General features: G+C 37.6%; 2 protein-coding genes across 9 annotated transcripts in view; one reads left to right on the top strand and one right to left on the bottom strand.

The window, feature by feature from the left end:
• Positions 1-16,172, bottom strand: part of LOC112565711 — a 29,049-nt gene extending 12,877 nt beyond the window's left edge. For 2 of the 8 annotated variants that reach the window (XM_025241367.1, XM_025241368.1), the window contains exons 1-11: positions 16,120-16,172; positions 15,936-15,993; positions 14,553-14,698; positions 14,198-14,300; positions 13,808-13,863; positions 12,756-12,857; positions 11,415-11,528; positions 10,303-10,385; positions 9,495-9,578; positions 8,986-9,094; positions 1,091-1,205 (exon numbers count right to left, since the gene is read on the bottom strand). In XM_025241367.1, the coding sequence (XP_025097152.1) occupies positions 1,091-1,205; positions 8,986-9,094; positions 9,495-9,578; positions 10,303-10,385; positions 11,415-11,528; positions 12,756-12,857; positions 13,808-13,863; positions 14,198-14,300; positions 14,553-14,698; positions 15,936-15,993; positions 16,120-16,170 (1,021 nt within the window). In that variant the 5' untranslated portion in view covers positions 16,171-16,172. Of the gene's footprint in view, positions 1-1,090; positions 1,206-1,764; positions 2,597-3,197; positions 4,307-8,985; positions 9,095-9,494; positions 9,579-10,302; positions 10,386-10,992; positions 11,117-11,414; positions 11,529-12,755; positions 12,858-13,807; positions 13,864-14,197; positions 14,301-14,545; positions 14,699-15,935; positions 15,994-16,119 lie in introns of those variants that run through there. The other 6 variants (XM_025241369.1, XM_025241370.1, XM_025241371.1 and 3 more) reach the window with 6 other exon arrangements.
• On the top strand, positions 16,104-18,999 carry LOC112565713 (60S ribosomal protein L24-like). The gene is made up of 4 exons (XM_025241382.1): positions 16,104-16,173; positions 16,297-16,372; positions 16,714-16,961; positions 18,822-18,999. The coding sequence occupies exons 1-4, from the start codon at positions 16,169-16,171 to the stop codon at positions 18,955-18,957; spliced, it is 465 nt and encodes a 154-aa protein (XP_025097167.1). The 5' UTR covers positions 16,104-16,168; the 3' UTR covers positions 18,958-18,999.
• The last annotated feature ends 614 nt before the right edge of the window (positions 19,000-19,613 follow it).

Here is a 19,613-nt window from a genome sequence, read left to right as displayed (position 1 = left end):
GTACTCCTTTTTAAAATACTGTTGCTGGGTCATGCGCATAAAAATGTGAATATATTTACAGACGTCTGTATAAAGTACAAGTTATGCATAGGTCTGTGTCCACCTATTGTTTTAAATGCTAACAATTGATGATGTCAATAAAATGTAATGTTTGAGCTGCACTTTAGAAGAACAAGCTGCACACACATAGGCATGAATTTCTTTAAAGCAGATTACATTAAAACAAGGAACAGATCAATTATATCTGCAGTAATGTGCAAGATCCAATAGAGCATTGATCATATAATCATTCTGTAGACAGATTACTCTGGCATTTAGTTGCTTTCATTTAATTGCGTAAAGACCTGCAAACTTCTATGTGAAATTTTCTATCAATACAGCTGGTACTAAATACAAATACTATAGGTAACTTCCTTTTAAAGTATTAAACCATAAAATAAATACAACATATGTTTTTACATTACTGATATTAAGCATAACTGGATAGTAGTTTATTTCACAGACAAAAATAAAGTCACAGACACAAATACATCTGAAATACAATGATAATATGAGTGTCAACAAAACAACAATTCTGATAATGAATCATATCTAGTGTCAACAATACTAAGGACATTGAGAAATTAATCCTAGAGATATTTATTTGGTGATATACTACATCACAAAAAAATACAAAGATGTCATATGACAATAGGAAAAAGCACCAGCAACTTGCAGGTGTTGTGATCGACTGGAGTTTCCTATCAGTAAACAAGGCGGCTATGCTTTCTACCAGATTCTGGCTATTACTTTCAAGTAGATTTATGAGTTAATGTCATACCTCTCCAACACTTAACACAGAAAGGCTTATGACTGCTTATAGGAATGGAGGAAAGGGAAACCAGACAAAATGCTAGAATTTTATGGGAGATGCCCTTAAGATGCACTACTGATACCTTTATGGCAAGTGTCATTAAAATGCACCACTAAAGACAGTTGTCCTTTTTTTTCAATGGTTTAATTTTTGTTACCAAGATTGATGGTGAAAATGGTTGCTCAGGAATGCTACAAACATAACAAGTAGCTGTTTATTCTTCTATGGTACACTTACCAGTCTCACCATGTGGCAGCTGATAAGATTGTTTTGAACGATATTTTGGGAGGTAGTGATGATGAAGCTGTTTGCTTACGATATGTGGTATCTGAGCATCTTCAGCAGTCTGCAGCTGAAAAATATATTCAGAATATCTCCAATTATTCTCATATCATCTGTTACATCATTTGTTACGTCCAGTCCAATACTTCCAAATGATGTGCATTAGAACCAAAGAGACTTTGTGTACCTCAATATCACGGACTACAACATCTTGAAAATCAAAGCTGACCAAAGTTCCTTTCACTACTTCAAGGATTTTTTCCCCTAAGCCTCTACTGACAGTTCCTAGATGTTGCCTTCATGAAAACCAAACCATGATCAAGGTTAATGTCTATCAAAAAATTTAAAAAATAAGTGCTTATTCAGTCAATTGCAAAGTTATTACATTAGAGTTTATTCTGTAAATTACAAAGCTATACAGTTAGTGATTATTGTTATTGCAAATGAACACAGCTAGTGGTTTTTCTTATTGCAAACTTATACAGCTAGTAGCTGTTCTGCCCCAAGATCATAATTATTATCAACCGCCCAACAGCACCCAAGTTCCCAGTCTGACCCCAGCATATCAGCTCCTTCAAGCTCTTAAGGAGTGAACAAAAGCAATGTATATGTTACATTATATTCCTTACCATACATACATCACTATCATTCATTTAAATCCCATGAAGTGGTAATTAATACAGAGTCTTCACTTATGCAAGAATTTAGATGGCCTCTGAAGGAAACCGTCACAGCATGGCTTCAAAATTCTAAGACTGAATGAACATCAGTTAATTACACAGGTGAGGCAGCATACATCAACCAAAGTGTATCAGACACAGTGTTGGATTTTGGTATTAAAGAGCAGACTCTACTTCATTCCAAAACCTTATGCACATATCGAGACCATGACCAGCCTGGCTCCATGTTTTGAGTAATGTCTTGTGTTGTACAGATGCCATGAATGCTTCAGATACATTATGTAGACTAGAATTTCATCCAGAACTCACATGTGGAAAAAGGTAAGTTGCCCTTTTTGTAAGCATGTCCTCTTTCGAATAAACAGTCTCCAATAAACTCAAAAACTGAGCTATTTGCTTCTCTTTACAACACCTGAGCTAACGGCAATGTTACACAGGAAAAGAGGAAGACTTCACAGAGAAAAGGCAGAACACAATGGCTGTTTCAAGATTCCAAATGACATGCTGCTGAAGGCCATGTTTTGTACAGTATAACAGTTCCTCAACATTATTCTGCCTGTGCAAGTTAGTCTTGATAACATTTGCTCTCCCACTGTGAACTGCAAGTAAAGGCATGAAGTCTGCACAGCTGGAGTGCAACATTTGAACTTTGCACGTGAGCAGACAGTAGTAATTATACCTGACAAATTTATAGTTCAAGTATTCACAAGTCTGAATAACATCTCTATGTCAATTTTTGCACGTAATATTGCTTTTCCACCCTATTCTTATCTGCTCACATAACACTGAAGGGATGACATCTCTCCTCACCTTTTGGAAGATATGAAGTATAAAGATTTATCAGGATATCCAGATCCAATGCTCAAGTGTCAAGTTAAAAAAAAACAACAAAAACTGCACAGCAGACCACCAGCAAACAAGATAACAACTGATCTCCATGTCTTTATAAATCTTTTATCGGGTGACACTGTTAAACACTTCATCACATCTTTATCTTTGTTATTTTGATCTTTGTAGTTTAGCTTTCTTATTCCTCTTGCTCTTTGTTTTTCTGCTAACAGTGTCAGCACTGTGCTGGTAGCGTGTTTTATGATAGAATGAACCATACAGAAATAGCAAGTTGTATAACAGCTGTTGCATCTGATGTTTTTCATTTCATAAAACTGTACATTAGCTTTTGTAAAAAGAAGTGAGCTTGGCACAATACAGCCCTCTATAATTTATTTGATTATTATTATTTCTACTGTACACAAACTCACTTATTTAATTGCTGCAATGTGAAATTATCTCATCTTTCATCTATCTTCTCAACTTGTTTTATACATTCCCTCTCAGTTTTGTTGTTGTTGTTTTCTGAAAGCCTGTCTCAATTTTCTGCTTACCATTTTAGTTGTTGGCATTTGATGGCCGGGTGCACAGTACTGGAAGACAATCATTTCTGATAAATGGATTAATGTCTCACGCCACTAGTTTCCCAACACTTGTCCATTTATATACATATTCCCTCTCTGGATTGTGCAATATCGTCTGCGATACAAGCAGATCATGCAGACAACAAAGGGATCGGCCCACAGTCATGAGTTCAGCGTGCTTGGAAATAAACAGCAACGACCTGTTTCTCGGTCAGACCACGAACTGCTTGGGTAGGGTTGTCCTTGTTGCCGGACCAATTCGTGTCTGTCTTTGTGTTCACACAAGACCTGCGGAGACGTGCGGCGAGTCTAGCGTCACGCTACTCTGGTGACGCGACACACTGGCCTACAGTCGCTTCCTGTCGTCCGTCTGTGACATCTAGACGCATGGGGAATCAAAGTAGCTTTGTTATCAGACCAACACAGTAGTCTCATCATCTGCATCAAAACACGTGGCTAGTTGGTTAGTTTGTGAGGAAAGTGTTTACATCACTAGGAGGAGCGAGGGATGATGGAGAGGGAGGGGAAACCAGAGTCCCCGAAGAAATCTCCCGACGGACAACCCTGCGGACGAACTGCCTTGCACTGTGTCCCGAGACAAGGTCTTCCTCACTCAGTTATCGTAAGAACAGCTATGACAGACCACATGACATGTCCCCAGCCAGGACTTCTTGTTGCGGCTACTTGTACCTCCACCAGATTACTTCCGTCACCCTCGAGCTCTACGCAGTTTAGAATAAAAGTATTAATACATCCAACGCAGGTCTATTTCTGTAGGTGCTGAGTAACGCACGTTCACAGAATTTAAAGCTGTGCTGTCAGCAAAAGGATGACATATCCGGTACAATAAATCTTCAACGATGTCCTTTTATCTGTAGAAAAGCCATCGTTTTGAATCCGGAACGATGCTGTTTCTGGATGGACATCACTTCATAGGTTACATATCATGATTCCTGAAAAGGGCTTTGTCTAATACCTCAGAGCGGGCAACATGCCAAGGAGCGATTTAGTAACACTGACAGTAAGTCCTTGCCGCTCTCGCAACACCTGTTCTCTTCATTTCCCCTCCCAAGCCCTGCACCCCAGCTTCCACCCTCAGCCGAAAACTGTTCCTGCCAATCAGTCGCGTCATAGGTACGCCTGCCAAGTTTTAACGGACAACTCATACTTATCGAATCCGAAGTACATCGACTGATTGACAGTATTTTCTTGAAGATGTGTACAGTTCCAACATGTACTCTGATAAGTTTCTTTACATAACAGCGAGGTAGTCCAACCCTCAAATGTCGAGATTTATTTCAGCTATTTTATAGATTCCACATAGATCACTGCTGTTGCTGTCCTTTTCGTTTATGAGTTTTTACAACAGTTTATTAGTGAAGGACAAGAGTAGCCTACATCGTGTTCCATCACCTGCTGCAAAGTTATTGGGACAGCCAGACTACCCTTCAGCACACTTCCGAAAGTGAAATTCTCCGTGATGACAGGAATATGTCAGGGTTATTTGTTCAACTTCCATCGGGCCGCCGATGCGTTGTTTCGGCCGTGCGACTTCTGAACGTTATTGTGTGCGAATAAATGTTCACCTATGTAAGCCTGAACAATAAATAAATGAAAGTTAATTTGGTGCACCGGAAATGACTTTGTTGTGGTATTGTTGTTTTGTTGTGCGTCCATACAGCACTGCCTCTAATTGACCTCTGGGGTAAATAAAGTCTTATCTTAAACCATCTATGACAAGTTCAACAAAGAAAATGCAGCGACAATATCCAAATTTAAACATTTTAAATTTGAAGAGAGTGGCCTCACCGTCTCTGGAGTTGTACTTCTATGCTCCTGTCAACTCAAGATCAATGAGTGAACAGTCATGTGCTATTTTAGTACCTCCACACTGGTATTCACATGCAAACGCCTGCATGCACACACGCACACTGAGGCAATTAATACAATCACAACCCGCCCACTTCATTACTACTGGTGTCCATCAGTACCATCATTGTCCATACTCACCAGCCATGGCCAAATGGCGGCTCCTTACAAAGTGATGAGTCAAATCAAGAAGCGATGAAGCGAGTTAGACTACGGTACACAAATAAAAGCAGTGTAGAGTGCTGACAGGTCACACAACTGCACAGTGGCAGTCCTCGATGATGAGTGAAGGCAGGAGCCCGAGCCAAGCGCTAAGCACAAAAGGACTTAGGCTAGAGCTTTGCACCAAAACGAAAAGAGAGGAAGAAATCAATGGCTGGACAGGTGCTTGGAGCTAAAGTGGTTACGTGTCCATTAGGAAAGTGGCGACAGTCCCGTTCGTGCACAACCCGTTGCGAGAGGGAGAGTGGTGTACAAAAGTACCCGTGCCCACCCCGCTGTAACATTATCAACAGTAGCATTCTGGCATTGCCTTGCGTGACACATCTCGGGTCTGTGAAGGCCACCTGCCATAATGACAGCCGCTATAGCAACCAGGTAAACAATCCCTTATCGTTTTGTGCTGCCTGTGCTAGGGACCGGTGGCACATTACGCTTATAGCGACCAGGTGGGAGAAAGGTAGGGGGGAAGGTGTGGGGAATGGATATTTGGCGCACTTCCAGATCTTTCTTTCCTTCAACATTTTCATCTTGTACCACCACCGACCTGTCAGTCAAGCTGACGTCATGTGGCCTTTGGTCTGTGCTCTCGCCCAGCTATGTCTTGAATCCAAACTAAGGGGCGGGTTACTGACTAGAACTCACGCAGGCCAGGCTCTGCTACCTTTTCACCGCCAGACAGCTACTATATTTCTCCTATTTCTCATACATTTCTATAATTATTAGGACTCTGCCATTGACTTGTTGTACGCATGCGCGGGCAATCATACGCGGTTGCCATCCTAACAAACCTTGACCTCGTTGACCTCGACCTTGCGAAAGCGAAAGCACGCGAAGGAAATCAATATCAACATGCACCATGGCTGTCACTGCGTGTGAAGAGGATTCGTGCCTTTCTCTAGTACTTGGTACAGATCGAAGAAAGAGTACTTGTTACACTAAAGGTAGGTCTACGCTATTCTCAATGATTTTTAAGGAAGCAGCAGATCGACATTGCGCACTAAGTTTGCGGATTTCATTTGCATACGCGGAACTTACCGATAACAAACTCAGAAATCTCACGACAACACTATCTTTTTTTGCATACTCAAAACCTTACTTCAGAATTTTTTTTTTACCGTCAAATTGAAAAAAATAAATTAGTAGTACATCTCGGAATTCTTACCTATACCTGTGTTTTGAACGAGCACTTCGGTCTCAGCTAGCATATCTTTTGCACAGTCAAGGTAACCTGTTTGCGCAGCTATACAACGGATCAGTGGCAGAGCCTCGTGGAGTAAATATAATCAATGCCAGGCAGTCCCAGTCTTAAGTAGCAATGTTTCTACTGCGCTTTCAATACTGTCATCCAGTCTTCCTACTACTCTCAATACTGGCCAGCGCTGTCCTGTGCTCCTACCGTGCTCTCACTCACACAAGAACAAAATCCTTTCTCAACACATGGACACATTAGGGTATGATGCAGTGCTTCTCAATACTCTGCCCCAACCCTAGGCAAAAATAAATAAAATAGCCTGTTTGTTCTAAGTTTAGAAGTATGTAAAAATCTACCCTTTTCCAACATAACCAAATTTGACAGGAATATTCCTTTAGATGCTCTGTTTTATTGATGGAGCATACTTATTTTTTATGTTAATTATATTCAGTGATGTTTCCAATGGCTAGAAAACAATTACCATGCACAAGAAATTGCAAGATCTCATACACAGTGCACATTTTCACATCATAATTTGAGCATCCACTGCCACAGTCAAAAAGGAAAAGGATAAAAAGAGGGGAGACAAGCAAATGAACAGCAGGGCAGCTTCACTCAAAACACCATGCACCCTTTGCTAAACATAAGCTGATAACATCATCATAGGGAAGAAGCGTCAAGAATAAAAGAGTTTCACTATTTCACTACAATGATATTGTGCATAAATAAACTAAATAAACTCAACTCACACAAAGGGACAGATCAAAGGTTGACAATAAAATCGCAGCTAAAATAATTAGCAGCAGAAATCAATCAGGGTGAAGCTGAATTACCCAGGTGTCTGCCAACAGTTTATGACCAAAGTGCATGGGACTTAAAAGGGAGCTCTCAAGTAAAAGAGTGCATACTCTTGTTATCTTTTTTTTTTTTGGGGGGGGGGGGGATTAATCAATCTTCATACCCTTCCTGGTGATTTGAAAGTATGGATGAGTCGGTGGGATGGAATTGTCCTATCTTCATAAATGTGAAAGTATTTTTCTTCTAGTCATACATAGCTAGGCAAGAATCACCTTCTCACTCTTTCTTTCCCTAACCACCCCCCCCCCACCTTATTACTCAACTTATTACAGCATTACACTTATTACTCTAGGAATTATTGGTCAGTTGGTTTCTATTAATCATAAATTTTTTGATTCATAAAGTTAGAAATTTTAAACTTAATTGTATTTTTATGTTCTCTGCACTGCATACTGACACTGACACAAGGCTAGCATCAGAGCCCTACTTTGAAGATCTTTACAGTATTAGCACTGGAATGCTGTGTTTTCATTAAGGTAACAATACAAAAGTAGCCTTGCAGTGCCTGACTCCTAAATATCATTGGATGGCCAGGTTTTAATTGGGTGCAATTACTGAAGCCTATTTTTACCACTTGATCCTATTAACATAACATACAAGCAGGACTAGTGAAGTCCATCCCTGTTCCACACACACACACAGGTATTAAATTTACCCCACCCACAGTAGCTACTACCTCAACATGATTAGCTCATTTCAACCCTAAACCATCCCTCAATGCCTAAAAAAAAAAAACCCAGACCCATATAAGATAGTGTAAACTCAGTTACTTTCAATATCTATTCTAACTGGCCAAAATGTTTTACCAGAACGATAAAAAATATACATTACCAGCAAAATATCTGCAAGGGGAATAATCTGGCTAAATCAACATCAGTGAAAATATAATGCAGCCCTGGATCATAAATATATATTTAATCTTTCTTCTTGTCAAAAAATGTCAGTTATGGAAACTGGCATCTCTAATGGTAAGTCTAATGAAATAACATCTATTCGCTTGTTCTAGCTATTTGCTATTTTAAAAAAGTCTAGAACTTACAACCTGACACCTTTAAATGATGGGAAACTGTCTGGTAGTGACCCTCAACAAGTCAACACATAATAATCTTGCTGCCCCTCCCCTATTATCAGGACACAGGGAAACAGATGTCCACTTGTGAGACTGATCATTATGAAATGCCACATTGTGCAACTGCAATTACAAGCATTTCACCAAATTACTGTTGTTGCATGTGGTTACTATGCAATAAGCATGAAAATGTCAGTGTTTGAATAGTCTAACCTACTATGTCAGTGCACTCCGTATACAGTATGTTAACAATGTCCATATATCTATGGTACAGGCCTTGTACCACTCACTGGAAGGCACACATACACACACACATAACAAACAGCTGTATTTTCACTTTTTTAGATTGTTAAGTTATTTTTGATTTTGAAGAACTCCAATGCTAACAATGACACGCAAACTTAACAATAATGAAAAAAACATACCAGGGCAAGCAAAGGCACAATACAAAATGCTAACAATAATGATAAAGTACATTTCAAAGCAAGCATTTACGTGATTCCATAGAAGACAATAATAATGACAAAGAAATAATAAGTTCTGTGTACCTGATCAGCAAGAGGGCAGACTGTAGCCAGGTAACGCACCAGCTGCAGATGTTGACCAGGACAGACTTGTTGAATATGACCTTGCCTATACAGCCATTGGGCTTGAAGCCTACAATTTACAAGTGAACTGTTTCAATTAGCATGAGAGCATTTACATGTTTACATTTAATACTAATTATATTTTCTAATACTTCCCCAAACTCTTGAATACAAGTACAGGCGGTCCTCGGGTTATGTCAGCCCCAAGTTACGATGCTTCGTGGTTACGACACATCTCCCATTTACTGCATAATGTCTTGTTTCGACTTAAGTGGTTTTGCGTTGTAAACGTCATAACGCAAACTTCGTGTTTGGTGCATGTTTCATTTCATTATTAAAGGTATTTTATGTGTTTTTTGATAAGTACTGTGTTAGGATAAGTGTTGGGATAGGATAAGTGCTTACAGTATATTATTTACCTACAGTATATATTTGGACGAGTATAATCTAGAGTAATGGTCATGACTGACCTCTCACCATCACCAATGACACAGCCATCTAGAACTTGAAGAGATGGACAGCAACACAAAACATAGGGTCGATAATCAAAACCTGTGGAACTGTTAAGGAACAACAATATATTTCTTACATCTGCGTGGCAACCTCCAACGAAAATGTCAGTGGTATATTGGGATGTATATTTGTCAAATATTTTATTTACTTAATGTCTGGCTGTGAATGCAGACATACAACAGCTGTAGTAGTGAAGTGTACATGCGACATCCTTAACACCTTGCTAAATGTACATGACCATTTACACAAGCATTAACAGTGACTTGTATATCTAGCTAAACTAAAGGGTATTTCATAAGGTATGCAGTTTTTTATTTCACAGGGTTTTTTAAAGTTTGAAGATTGAAAGCACTGTTTCTATAATTTTTGTTACCTATTTTCACTCCAATTAGAAGACTATTTGTCAGCTTTTCCATTTTGTAGCCATGGAGCAGATCAGCATTGAGCAATGCATTCTTACTGTGAAAATTCATTACAACAATGGGGAGTGCTACGCAGAAACTGATCTCACTTCACATCCAAGAATGGCCTACAGAATGAAATGAAAAAAAAAAAACCCAACAAATTTTGAATTTTCCTTTGATTTTGGCTAATTTATTGCACTTTTAAAAAATACATGCTTTATATGTGTATCTTATATGTGTTCTAGTACCAAAATCTAACTAAAATATAAACAAGAACAAATTTACAAACTAAGCACTCCACATATTTCAAAGAGTTAAATAAGATGGTCACATCAGAAACTATCATCTTTTAAAAGGATATTCCTGATCTGCAGTCATCCGCAAGCATGGATTCCTGGCCACAGACAGTTGTGTGAGGTCAGGCAGGTAGAAGAGGTAAGATACCTAAATGTATATTAATGTTAATAAATAATAATAATGATTATTATTATTATTATTAAGAAGAAGAAGGCAGTCACTTGTTAACACTTTTGTAAGAGCAGCTACATCTTAAAAATTTTCATCTGGTGCATTATTCATCTTCACATTGGCATACATCAGATACATCAACAGCCTAGGAAGTGCTAGGGTGTAGGTGAAAAAAAAAGCTCTAGGTCACAAACGATGTCTGTGACCAAAGGGGGCCTTGAAGACAGAAAGGAAGCAGCTTCCAAATACAAACAAGTAAATTGTGCCATCAGGAAAGGGATGAAGGCAGCTAGGGAGAACTGAATTAAGGACCAATGCTGGACCATACAGAAGGCAATAGCATAGGGTGACAGCAGAGACCTACCAAAAACTAAGGACCCTCATCAAGTCAGCACAACACAAGACCTCGGTCATGGAAGACATTAATGGCTGTCTTGTCACAGAAGGCAGTGCTGTACTCAGCCAGTGAACTGAACACTGAAAAGACTTGTAAATATTCCAGCTAAAGAGAGATCTCAAGAAAGATCTCAAAACAACCAGACAAGAACCAGCAAACCTGCAGACCAAAATGGAGGAAAATCACCTGATGTTAACATCACAGCTGATCTGCTCCAGTAGTACGGGGATAAAACAACAAAGTTCCTCCATGCTCTGCGCCAAAGAGTCTGGGAATGCAAAGAATGGATGCAGTCACTAGCCACCTCTTCCTAAAAAAGGAAACAGCAAACAGTGCCAGAACTACAGTACTAAAAGCCAACACTAATACTCCACTTTTTAAAAGTCAATTGCTGTTCACATTTGATTACATTGGCAGCTGACTGATTAAACAGAGGTGTTTAGATGAAATGAAGTTTTTTTCGGAAATGCCATGATCTATTCCATCAGGAAGGTATATGCATACAAATAGTCATTTTTCAATTGCAAAATATTTTTTAAAAAGTTTCCACAGCAGTTGACAAAAGTAGTGACTAGTATGTAAATGCTTAGTCTGGTTTGGTCCTGTACCTGAGTAAGATCCTCAATAAGGTTAGCCTCTAATGAAAGGGTACACAAGGACACAGGCAAGCAGTGTGGCATGCTTGACAGACATGTCAGAATGTTCTCGTGCAGAAGAAGGGTCTGAAACAAAAGAGACTTTTACATGAACAGTACTAATCAGTCTTTAAAACACAAGTAAAAAAGCATAAGTAAGCTATTTCTGTATGAGCCGCTTGTTAAGAAACTTTTGTTAAGAAAATTGTGTGTTTACAAAATATTCTGGGATGAAATATAAGCAGTGCCATGTGCCTCTGGCAGTTCTGTAACCTATCTGCACCCTTAATCTCAGCTACAGAATTTCTGCTTTACTGATTACTCAACAGCCCAAATGCATAACTTCAGCTCTGCTGATTACTATTCAACCCAGCTAGGTGTAAACCAGTTTCATCCATACCTCATCTACCTCCATTGCCATGTTCTTTACTTGCACTGCCAAACATCCAAGCTATGGCATTTTAACCCTACCATGCTTGCGAGCAATAAAAAACAAGATCTGGCACATACACAAAAGTCTATTTATACATAATATACACAATGCAGAGCTATGACACAGACTTGAATCATTTTTAGGGCCTTTCTTAACTAGGCAGTGCCAAAGCATTAAGCCTCTGCAGTGCCCCAAAAGTCCCATCACACTGGTTAAAGTTTTAGTTCAGCATGTTGACTAAAGTTCCAATGTCCTGAACATTCACCCCAGAACCAATGGTTTCCTGTGACCTTCAGTATCAACACACAACTTTGCTTAACTTGATCAAAAGTCAGATGACATTTGCCTGGTTAAGAATGACCTTTACAAAGAGACTGAAATCCCACAGTTTTCCTAAAGAAAGTATGTTTGATGTAAATCAAAGTCAGTTCAAGTTGCCTTCAGGCCAGTCAGAGCATGCTTTGATAGCTTGCTGAAATAAGTTAAATGCTATAAATATGACCTAAGCACATAAGCTATATGCTGCAAGTATGACCTTAATGGATAAGCAATTCATATTTCTCATAACAGTCTTAAAAGTCGATTAAGAAAACCCTTAACATGTTGCATTTTATTAGAGCTGATCACTACAAAAAACAATGTCAGGCATAAGGAACATAGCAGTGACTTAACAAGTTTTTGCAATCACGGAGAAAGTCATTTTCTTCTGTTTAACGAAATAGAGACAAGTCACTAAAGAATGAAACTATGTTTCAACTGCATAAGCATGAATGTGCCTAAAAATTATGCAGTCACAACAGGCAAGCATTCTGAAACTTTTGCAGCATTATCACTGTGTTAAAAGTCATCATTCTAAAGTGATAACATCATTATGCGAGTACCTTGAGTACAGTAAGGAGACGGAAGTCAGCAAGCGTAGAGATGTTGTTCTCTGACAGGTCTAAATGCTGTAGGGTGACAAGCATGGCCAAGCACTCAATGTTCTGTTCAGAATAAAGCATCAATTTTGAAAAGTACATACTGAATTATGTTGCTAGCTTACTATTTTTCTCTACAAAAAAATGAAAGGATGGATTTGTTTAACACAATACCAGAAAAAATATGTCTAGTTATCTTAATAGGGGGACAAACTTGTGGTCTTGTTATGATTTTGAAGTACCTGCAGATGTGTGATGATTTAGGCCAGATTTTTCCCAGGCTAATGGCTTCACAAAGACTACCTACAGTGAAGTTTGTGACTTCATGATAGTTCTATCTTGAAGATAGTATAATCATTAAGAGGAAAGACACAAAACTGCAGAGTATTTATTAATGGTAGAATAAGGCTCATGTTTTACTAACTAGGATGTAATGTTCAGAATGTAGTCTTGAGTATGGGTCTAAGGTAGTGGTTTTTAACCTTGTTTGAGGTACCAAACCGACCAGTTTCATAAGCACATTCACCGAACCCTTCTTTAGTGTCATCACGAATTTACATAATCAGTCGGGTGTGTCTTGACCTCCGTGGCGGAGGCTCTGCCGAACCCCTGAGACCGACTCACCGAATCCCTAGGGGTTTGATAGAACCCCAGTTAAGAACCACTGGTCTAGGGCAAGTAAAGAGGAAAAGAATTCCTATAATACCATTTACACACAAACAAATCCATTAAAAAAATCTAGGAAAGTTTTCTTAATGTTTGAGATGAACACATTTCACAAAGAAACAAGATATAATTAAAAGCAAGTACCTTTTACCAACAGATGTCTTATGATCACAAAAAGACAAGACATTAACATCTGAAATACTCATTTACAACAGCTGTATTGGGCAAACAGCAGCTTTGACAGGGTTTGACAGATAACTGACAGTCCTCCAAAGATTATACTGACATAATGTGAAGAAACTGCAGACCAACAAACTTGAAAACCAAACAAGTTTTACATTTTCCCTTACCTGGATATTGTTTCCAGAGAGATCTAGCCATGTGAGCTGTGATAAATTTTCCAAACCTGAAACATAAATTCAGCATACAGTTCTTATCTGCAGATTCTAAAAGGTTTGCTCATCTCAATTTCACAAAATTTATATGATTTATATCACCACAGTCCCTACCCTCCACAAAAAAAAAAGAAAAAAGAAAAGAGCTGGGATCCTATGACCAACAAACTACGCATGGAAGGTAGATTTCATCTTCTTGGCAATTTTAAAAATATTTCCTAAACAGACATTTAGAATCAGATGACCAAACACTGCTGTAATGCACAAAAATTCAGATTTACGTTCAAACAACAGAAGGAAAATTTGTCTGTTTATGGGAAAATAATCTGAACAGCAAAAATTCACCTTGTAAATCACATATAGAGTTGGAAGACAGATTCAAGACTGTAAGATGTTGCAGGTGACAAAGTCCAGTGACACGTAGCAGACGGTTGTGAGCAAGCGAAAGCTAAAATTTAAAAAAACATAAAGATTGTGTAAGTCTTATTCAAACTTTTGATACTGGAATGGATTTAAGATGGTATTTGAATAAATATTAGATATTGGTAAGTTAAAACCCCTCAGCAAATTAGATAAAAACTATATTTCAAGAGTGAAACTGTATCATAAGTGAAGACTGTCATTTTTCCAATACAGCTGGGCACATACAGTTGAATACTTTAAGAACATAATATAATTACAATAACCATCTACCACTAACATGCTGCAGCTGTCGGCACTCTGTTAAGCTGTCCAGCTTTGTCAAGCAATTATAGTCTGCAAGCAAGGTGGTTAAACTTGAATGGCAAGGTAGTATGTTCAAGCTCCAAAGACCCTGCTTGCTCCAGTCTACCATCATGATGTCTTCTAAAAATTAAAGAAAAATCAATTGACCTATTAATATCATTACATAGTCAAGCTTTGTCATTGTGGGCATTGATATAGATTCCCTTCCTAGACTACATAAACATAAATATCACAAAGAACTTTTGAAAAAAAAAAAAACTTATTGAAAAGGCAGGAACTTCAAAATAGAACTTCAAAAAGATGAAAAATACCTTAAGTCAAGACTGAAATAAATCCAGTAACAAAACAGTGAAGGACAGGACTAACCTATCTCAGTATAGTACTAAGTTCAAATTCATTTAGTCCTAGCACCTAGCCTACACTGGATGGATCCATGGGACTGGAAGAAAAAAATAACATCGAGATTTGTCCATAACAAGCAAATGGGCTTCTTTAGACTGACAAAAAAACCTATAAAGGTTAGCCTGACTTCTAGCCCATAGCCTTATCACCAGAATGTTCCCAACCATAAATTGTTGCATAGGTTTAGATTATTGGCCTATACATCACAGATAGATGAGAGCAAATACAAGAAGCAAAATCAGGGAATTTTCTGGTAATGTCAGATGATGAATGAAGGCAATCTTTAAAATTTAGAAAAAAAAAAACCCAGCAGGATAGAAAATTAGAGGTTAAAAGCCAAAATATTACTGTGCTACTAAATAAACATTGAAAGAAAACTATAATTTTCTCTAGGCAATGTAAAAATAGGCAGGATGAAGAATCGCACAGCTCAAGGGACTAGTGGGTTCAAATGCTAAAAAATACGTTTTTCTATATATATATACACACATATACATATGCAACTAAGAAAATCTTTTACTTACCAAGAAAACAAACAAACAACTAAGAATACAAGAACTTGTCGTTATTGAAGTACCATACGAAAATTAAATGCTTGAAACATTTCTCCTAAAACTCCTAAACTAGCCTGGAAATCTGCATTCACAATAGCAGCAACTACTAAAATCATTATATAGCACTGAATAAATATTACCAATATATCATAAATCTATTTCTCACAATTTTATAACGCTCATGTAAAATCATGTTACACACACACACTAGTATTGAATAACTTCTGACAGTAACCACAAAGCCTTCAACCAAAACAGTTGCATTTTAACTCTGTACTTTCATGCCAAAAACTGAAAATTTTAAGAAGTGAGTTAACGCCTTGCCACATAGTATTTGAAATACCTTCATTTAGACAGACCTAAAATAGTTTACACTTTCAGTATTGCGTTGGCATGATTACCTTCGAGATCGGCAGCCATTTTCAAGCTTTCGCGCTTAGCATGGTCCGGACAAGCAGGCTGGACATGCAATTAAAATTTTTAAAGAGAATCATACAAAATACAATGACATATGGAATAACACTATTAACAAATATTTGTAGAATTCAATTTTAAGGATTCGTTTTTCATCTTTTTTATTTTTACGTTGCTTCCGCTGCGAGGCTGTTTCATAAATTCTCTTTCCGGCTGCACCATGAAGTAGGTGGTTAGTGGAATAAAGGCGGATAAAAATCGGCAATCATCTTTGTAATATATGCTAAGAATATGTATGTTAAACTACAAATGTACACATGATTAAGGTTTTTTCTTTATTTTTCTTAGGATCGAACTGTGTTCGTACAGTGGTATCAAGATATACCCAGGACATGGGAAACGACTTATTAAAGTCGATGGCAGGGTGAGTTGCAGTCGGCGATATATGCAGTTTTTCACCTGTGTTTTTGTTCTCAGATATTGTTCCACTTCCATACTTACTTTCATTAACACTACGTTTTTCGTATGTAGCTTCATCGATTCAAGTGTCACAACAGTTAACAAGCATCATGTTATATTGGTTCATATTCCTGGCTGTAAACATTTCTTTCAGATATCGTTTCATATTACATATTACATTTTCGGTTTTCCGTATAGAATAGAAAATTGCAAGACTTTTGCAAGTTTTTTTTTTAAACGAACATGAAATTAAAGCAGTAGATACTATGACAACACCAATACCCTGATGTAATTTTTTTCCAACAGGTCTTCAACTTCTTGAGTAAGAAGTGTGAGCGGTCACATGCCATGAAACGCAACCCTCGTGAAATCAACTGGACAGTGCTTTACCGACGTAAGCACAAGAAGGGCCAGACAGAGGAAGTAGTGAAGAAGCGAACACGCCGTACACAAAAATTTCAGCGTGCAATTACTGGAGTTTCTCTGACTGAAATTATTGCTAAGCGTAACCAAAAGCCAGAGGTGCGAAAAGCTCAGCGAGAACAGGCCATCCGGTAAGCTTTAGCTTTAGATGTGAGCTTTATGATTCATTATTTAATAGCTGTTTTGTTGTGATAATTATAATAGCATATGTACTTTGCTCTTGTGTACCTGCTTTCATTATCCTGAAAATCTCCATGGAGAAAACTTGTTTGTATTGACCTGTTTTACGTTTTTATTACATTATAGAAGTACAGATGTAAATGTCTCCAAATCTGGTGCCAGTGTTTTTGTCCAAACTAAAATTAAGAAGAGTACGTGTCAAATATAACACTTCCGTATTGACACATAGTGGATAATTTTAAATTTGACATTGCTGGTGTTTTTAGGAGTATAATAAACACATTTTTTATATAATCCATTCTCATGCTTCTAAGCCAAAGGATAGTAGAATAAACAACAGCAGTGATGACTTATAAAAGGGAAAAAACCATCGAAAATGCCAAGATGAATCAGGTATCATGATTCTTCAGAGGCAGATGGGGAGATAAGCTATGAGGTTTTGGGGAGCGGGGGACATGGTTGAAAATAGACTTACACTGTGTGGACTGTTGCTAGGAGTTTATATTTATGCCTATTTAAGAGAATACCAAATTTAATGTGGGTGTTTCTTTTTTTTAAAACAGTAATTCATAACAGATGGTTTTAGAAAATTAATCAAAACTTTTAAGAGTTGTCATTATACTGAGGCAATGTGATATTTCATAGGGAAAAAAACATATCTTGCTATCCTGATGTCTATGGGTGTGAAAAAATTCTTTAAAACAAAGTTGGATGTTAAATATTCAATTAGGGTAGAGTAATTATTACCGTACTATGTGTGTAGTTTGATCCTTTGCCCAGAACTGATTGCATAGTTGTATTTCGTACTGGGTCGATAACTTTTGGTAATGGTTGGATGGGTATGTAGGAAATACTTAAATTATCAATGGTTGAATTATTTTAAATTATACCTTCTGGCTCATCAAAACGTACCAAACTTTGTACTTTGACAGTAATGATAGCAAACTAAACAAAAAATCCAATGAACCATTATTTTGTAATCAGTATTTTGGCAGTTTAAACAAATTTCCATTACACTTATTGGGAATAATGATTGGTATTTTAAACCGTTTAACAAGGGCGCACACAGTTGATTATTTGATTTCGTCTAGTCATTTTGGTGTGAGTACAGGAAATGGAGTAAATCCACACAAGTTGTGTAGATTTAAGTCAATGAGCAGGAGTTGATCTAACAAGTTTTTTTTTTTTTTTTTAAAGTTTGATGCGGTAACCTGTGTGGACTCATCAGTGTGCCAATTACCACCGTGTCACAAATTAGTGAATAGTATGCTGAAAGCACACCTGACAGTTTCCTAACATCGATATCATTTTAGAGGTTAGGGTCCCATTTGTTTGACCAAAACTTCTAAAGGTTTTGCAACGTGAATGTCTGCATCTTCCAAGGCTTGTTATTCCCTACTCAAACCTTTTTAAAAAAGATAATTCCCCCACCCCAGGAAAAAAGTCAAGTATGATTTTAAAACGTTTTGAAGTACCATGCCAAGGTGTTCCGCACCTCTCATTCCAGGTAATATTAAAGGTAACTACTCTGTAAAAACTACAATCCTGCAATAAAAAAAAAAATACTGTAGAGATTGAGATGTAATAGCTTGTCTGGGTTTAGTTAACTAAAAGCATTTCTAAATGAACTTAAATTGGTTGGTTAAAGAAACATGGAATGAGACTGGGCCATGACTGCAACACCTTCCACCATGTTGCATCCAGCTTACATGCTAATGCACATTTGCCTAATAAATATCAGCTTAATTACTGTTTTAGATAGGGAAGTAGTTTTGTTTGTGGTAACGTGTTAACTGGCATATTTGTTTCAGAGCTTACAAAGAGAAGCAGAAGCAAAAAGATGCAGCAAAGAAGGCAGCAAAACCTGCACCAACGAAGGCTGCCAAGACCCAGAAGGCTGCCAAAAATGTGGCAGCAAAGGCACCTCGTGTTGGTGGCAAACGATAAAGGATTTTTGTTTTGCTAAGTAAAGCTGTCTTGAGGATTTAAGTGCTGTTGCTTGTTCTTTTTGTGTGTTGTCTGCTAATTATTAACCACAAAACTATTCTTCAAGATTGTAAATATTACATTACACATATTTGCTCATGAATGTTAGTCCTTGAAACAAAAGTAAAGCCGTGTGCTAATTTCAGTTTGCCAAAGTGATCTAAAATTTTTATTTACCATAGTTTAGATTGAGTTTGATATGAAAAGTGTAGGTTTTTTAAATGGAAGTAGCTTGAAATGTTACTATTGCTAATAATGCCACTAGCAACAAAATCCCTTTATGTTTTAAATATTTTGGAAAAAGTCAAAATAAAACCTTATGCATTGTCTGCAAACTAGAAGAAGACTAGTGAAATAGCCTGCCACCTAATTAATCTTACAGGGCTGGCTGCCTTGCCGTGATATAGCCTTAGTTGCTGGCTCGGCGTAAAACACCAACTCAACAACCTAATTAATCACATGCCTGTTAAGGAGTTAAAAATTATATCGTGCACAGTACTACCTTTCTTTTAACTCTGGTTGTATCAAATGCTTATTCGGTTATGTACTCTACAGAGTAGATCTGCTTAGCCAGTTAGATGAAATTGTTAAGAAGCTTGGAGTAGCTTTTTGAAATT

Source organism: Pomacea canaliculata, linkage group LG6 (genome assembly GCF_003073045.1).
Source record: "Pomacea canaliculata isolate SZHN2017 linkage group LG6, ASM307304v1, whole genome shotgun sequence".
Taxonomy (NCBI): Eukaryota; Metazoa; Mollusca; class Gastropoda; order Architaenioglossa; family Ampullariidae; genus Pomacea; species Pomacea canaliculata.
The sequence above is the reverse complement of the archived record's forward strand: the minus strand, read 5'-3'. Positions and strand labels throughout refer to the sequence as shown.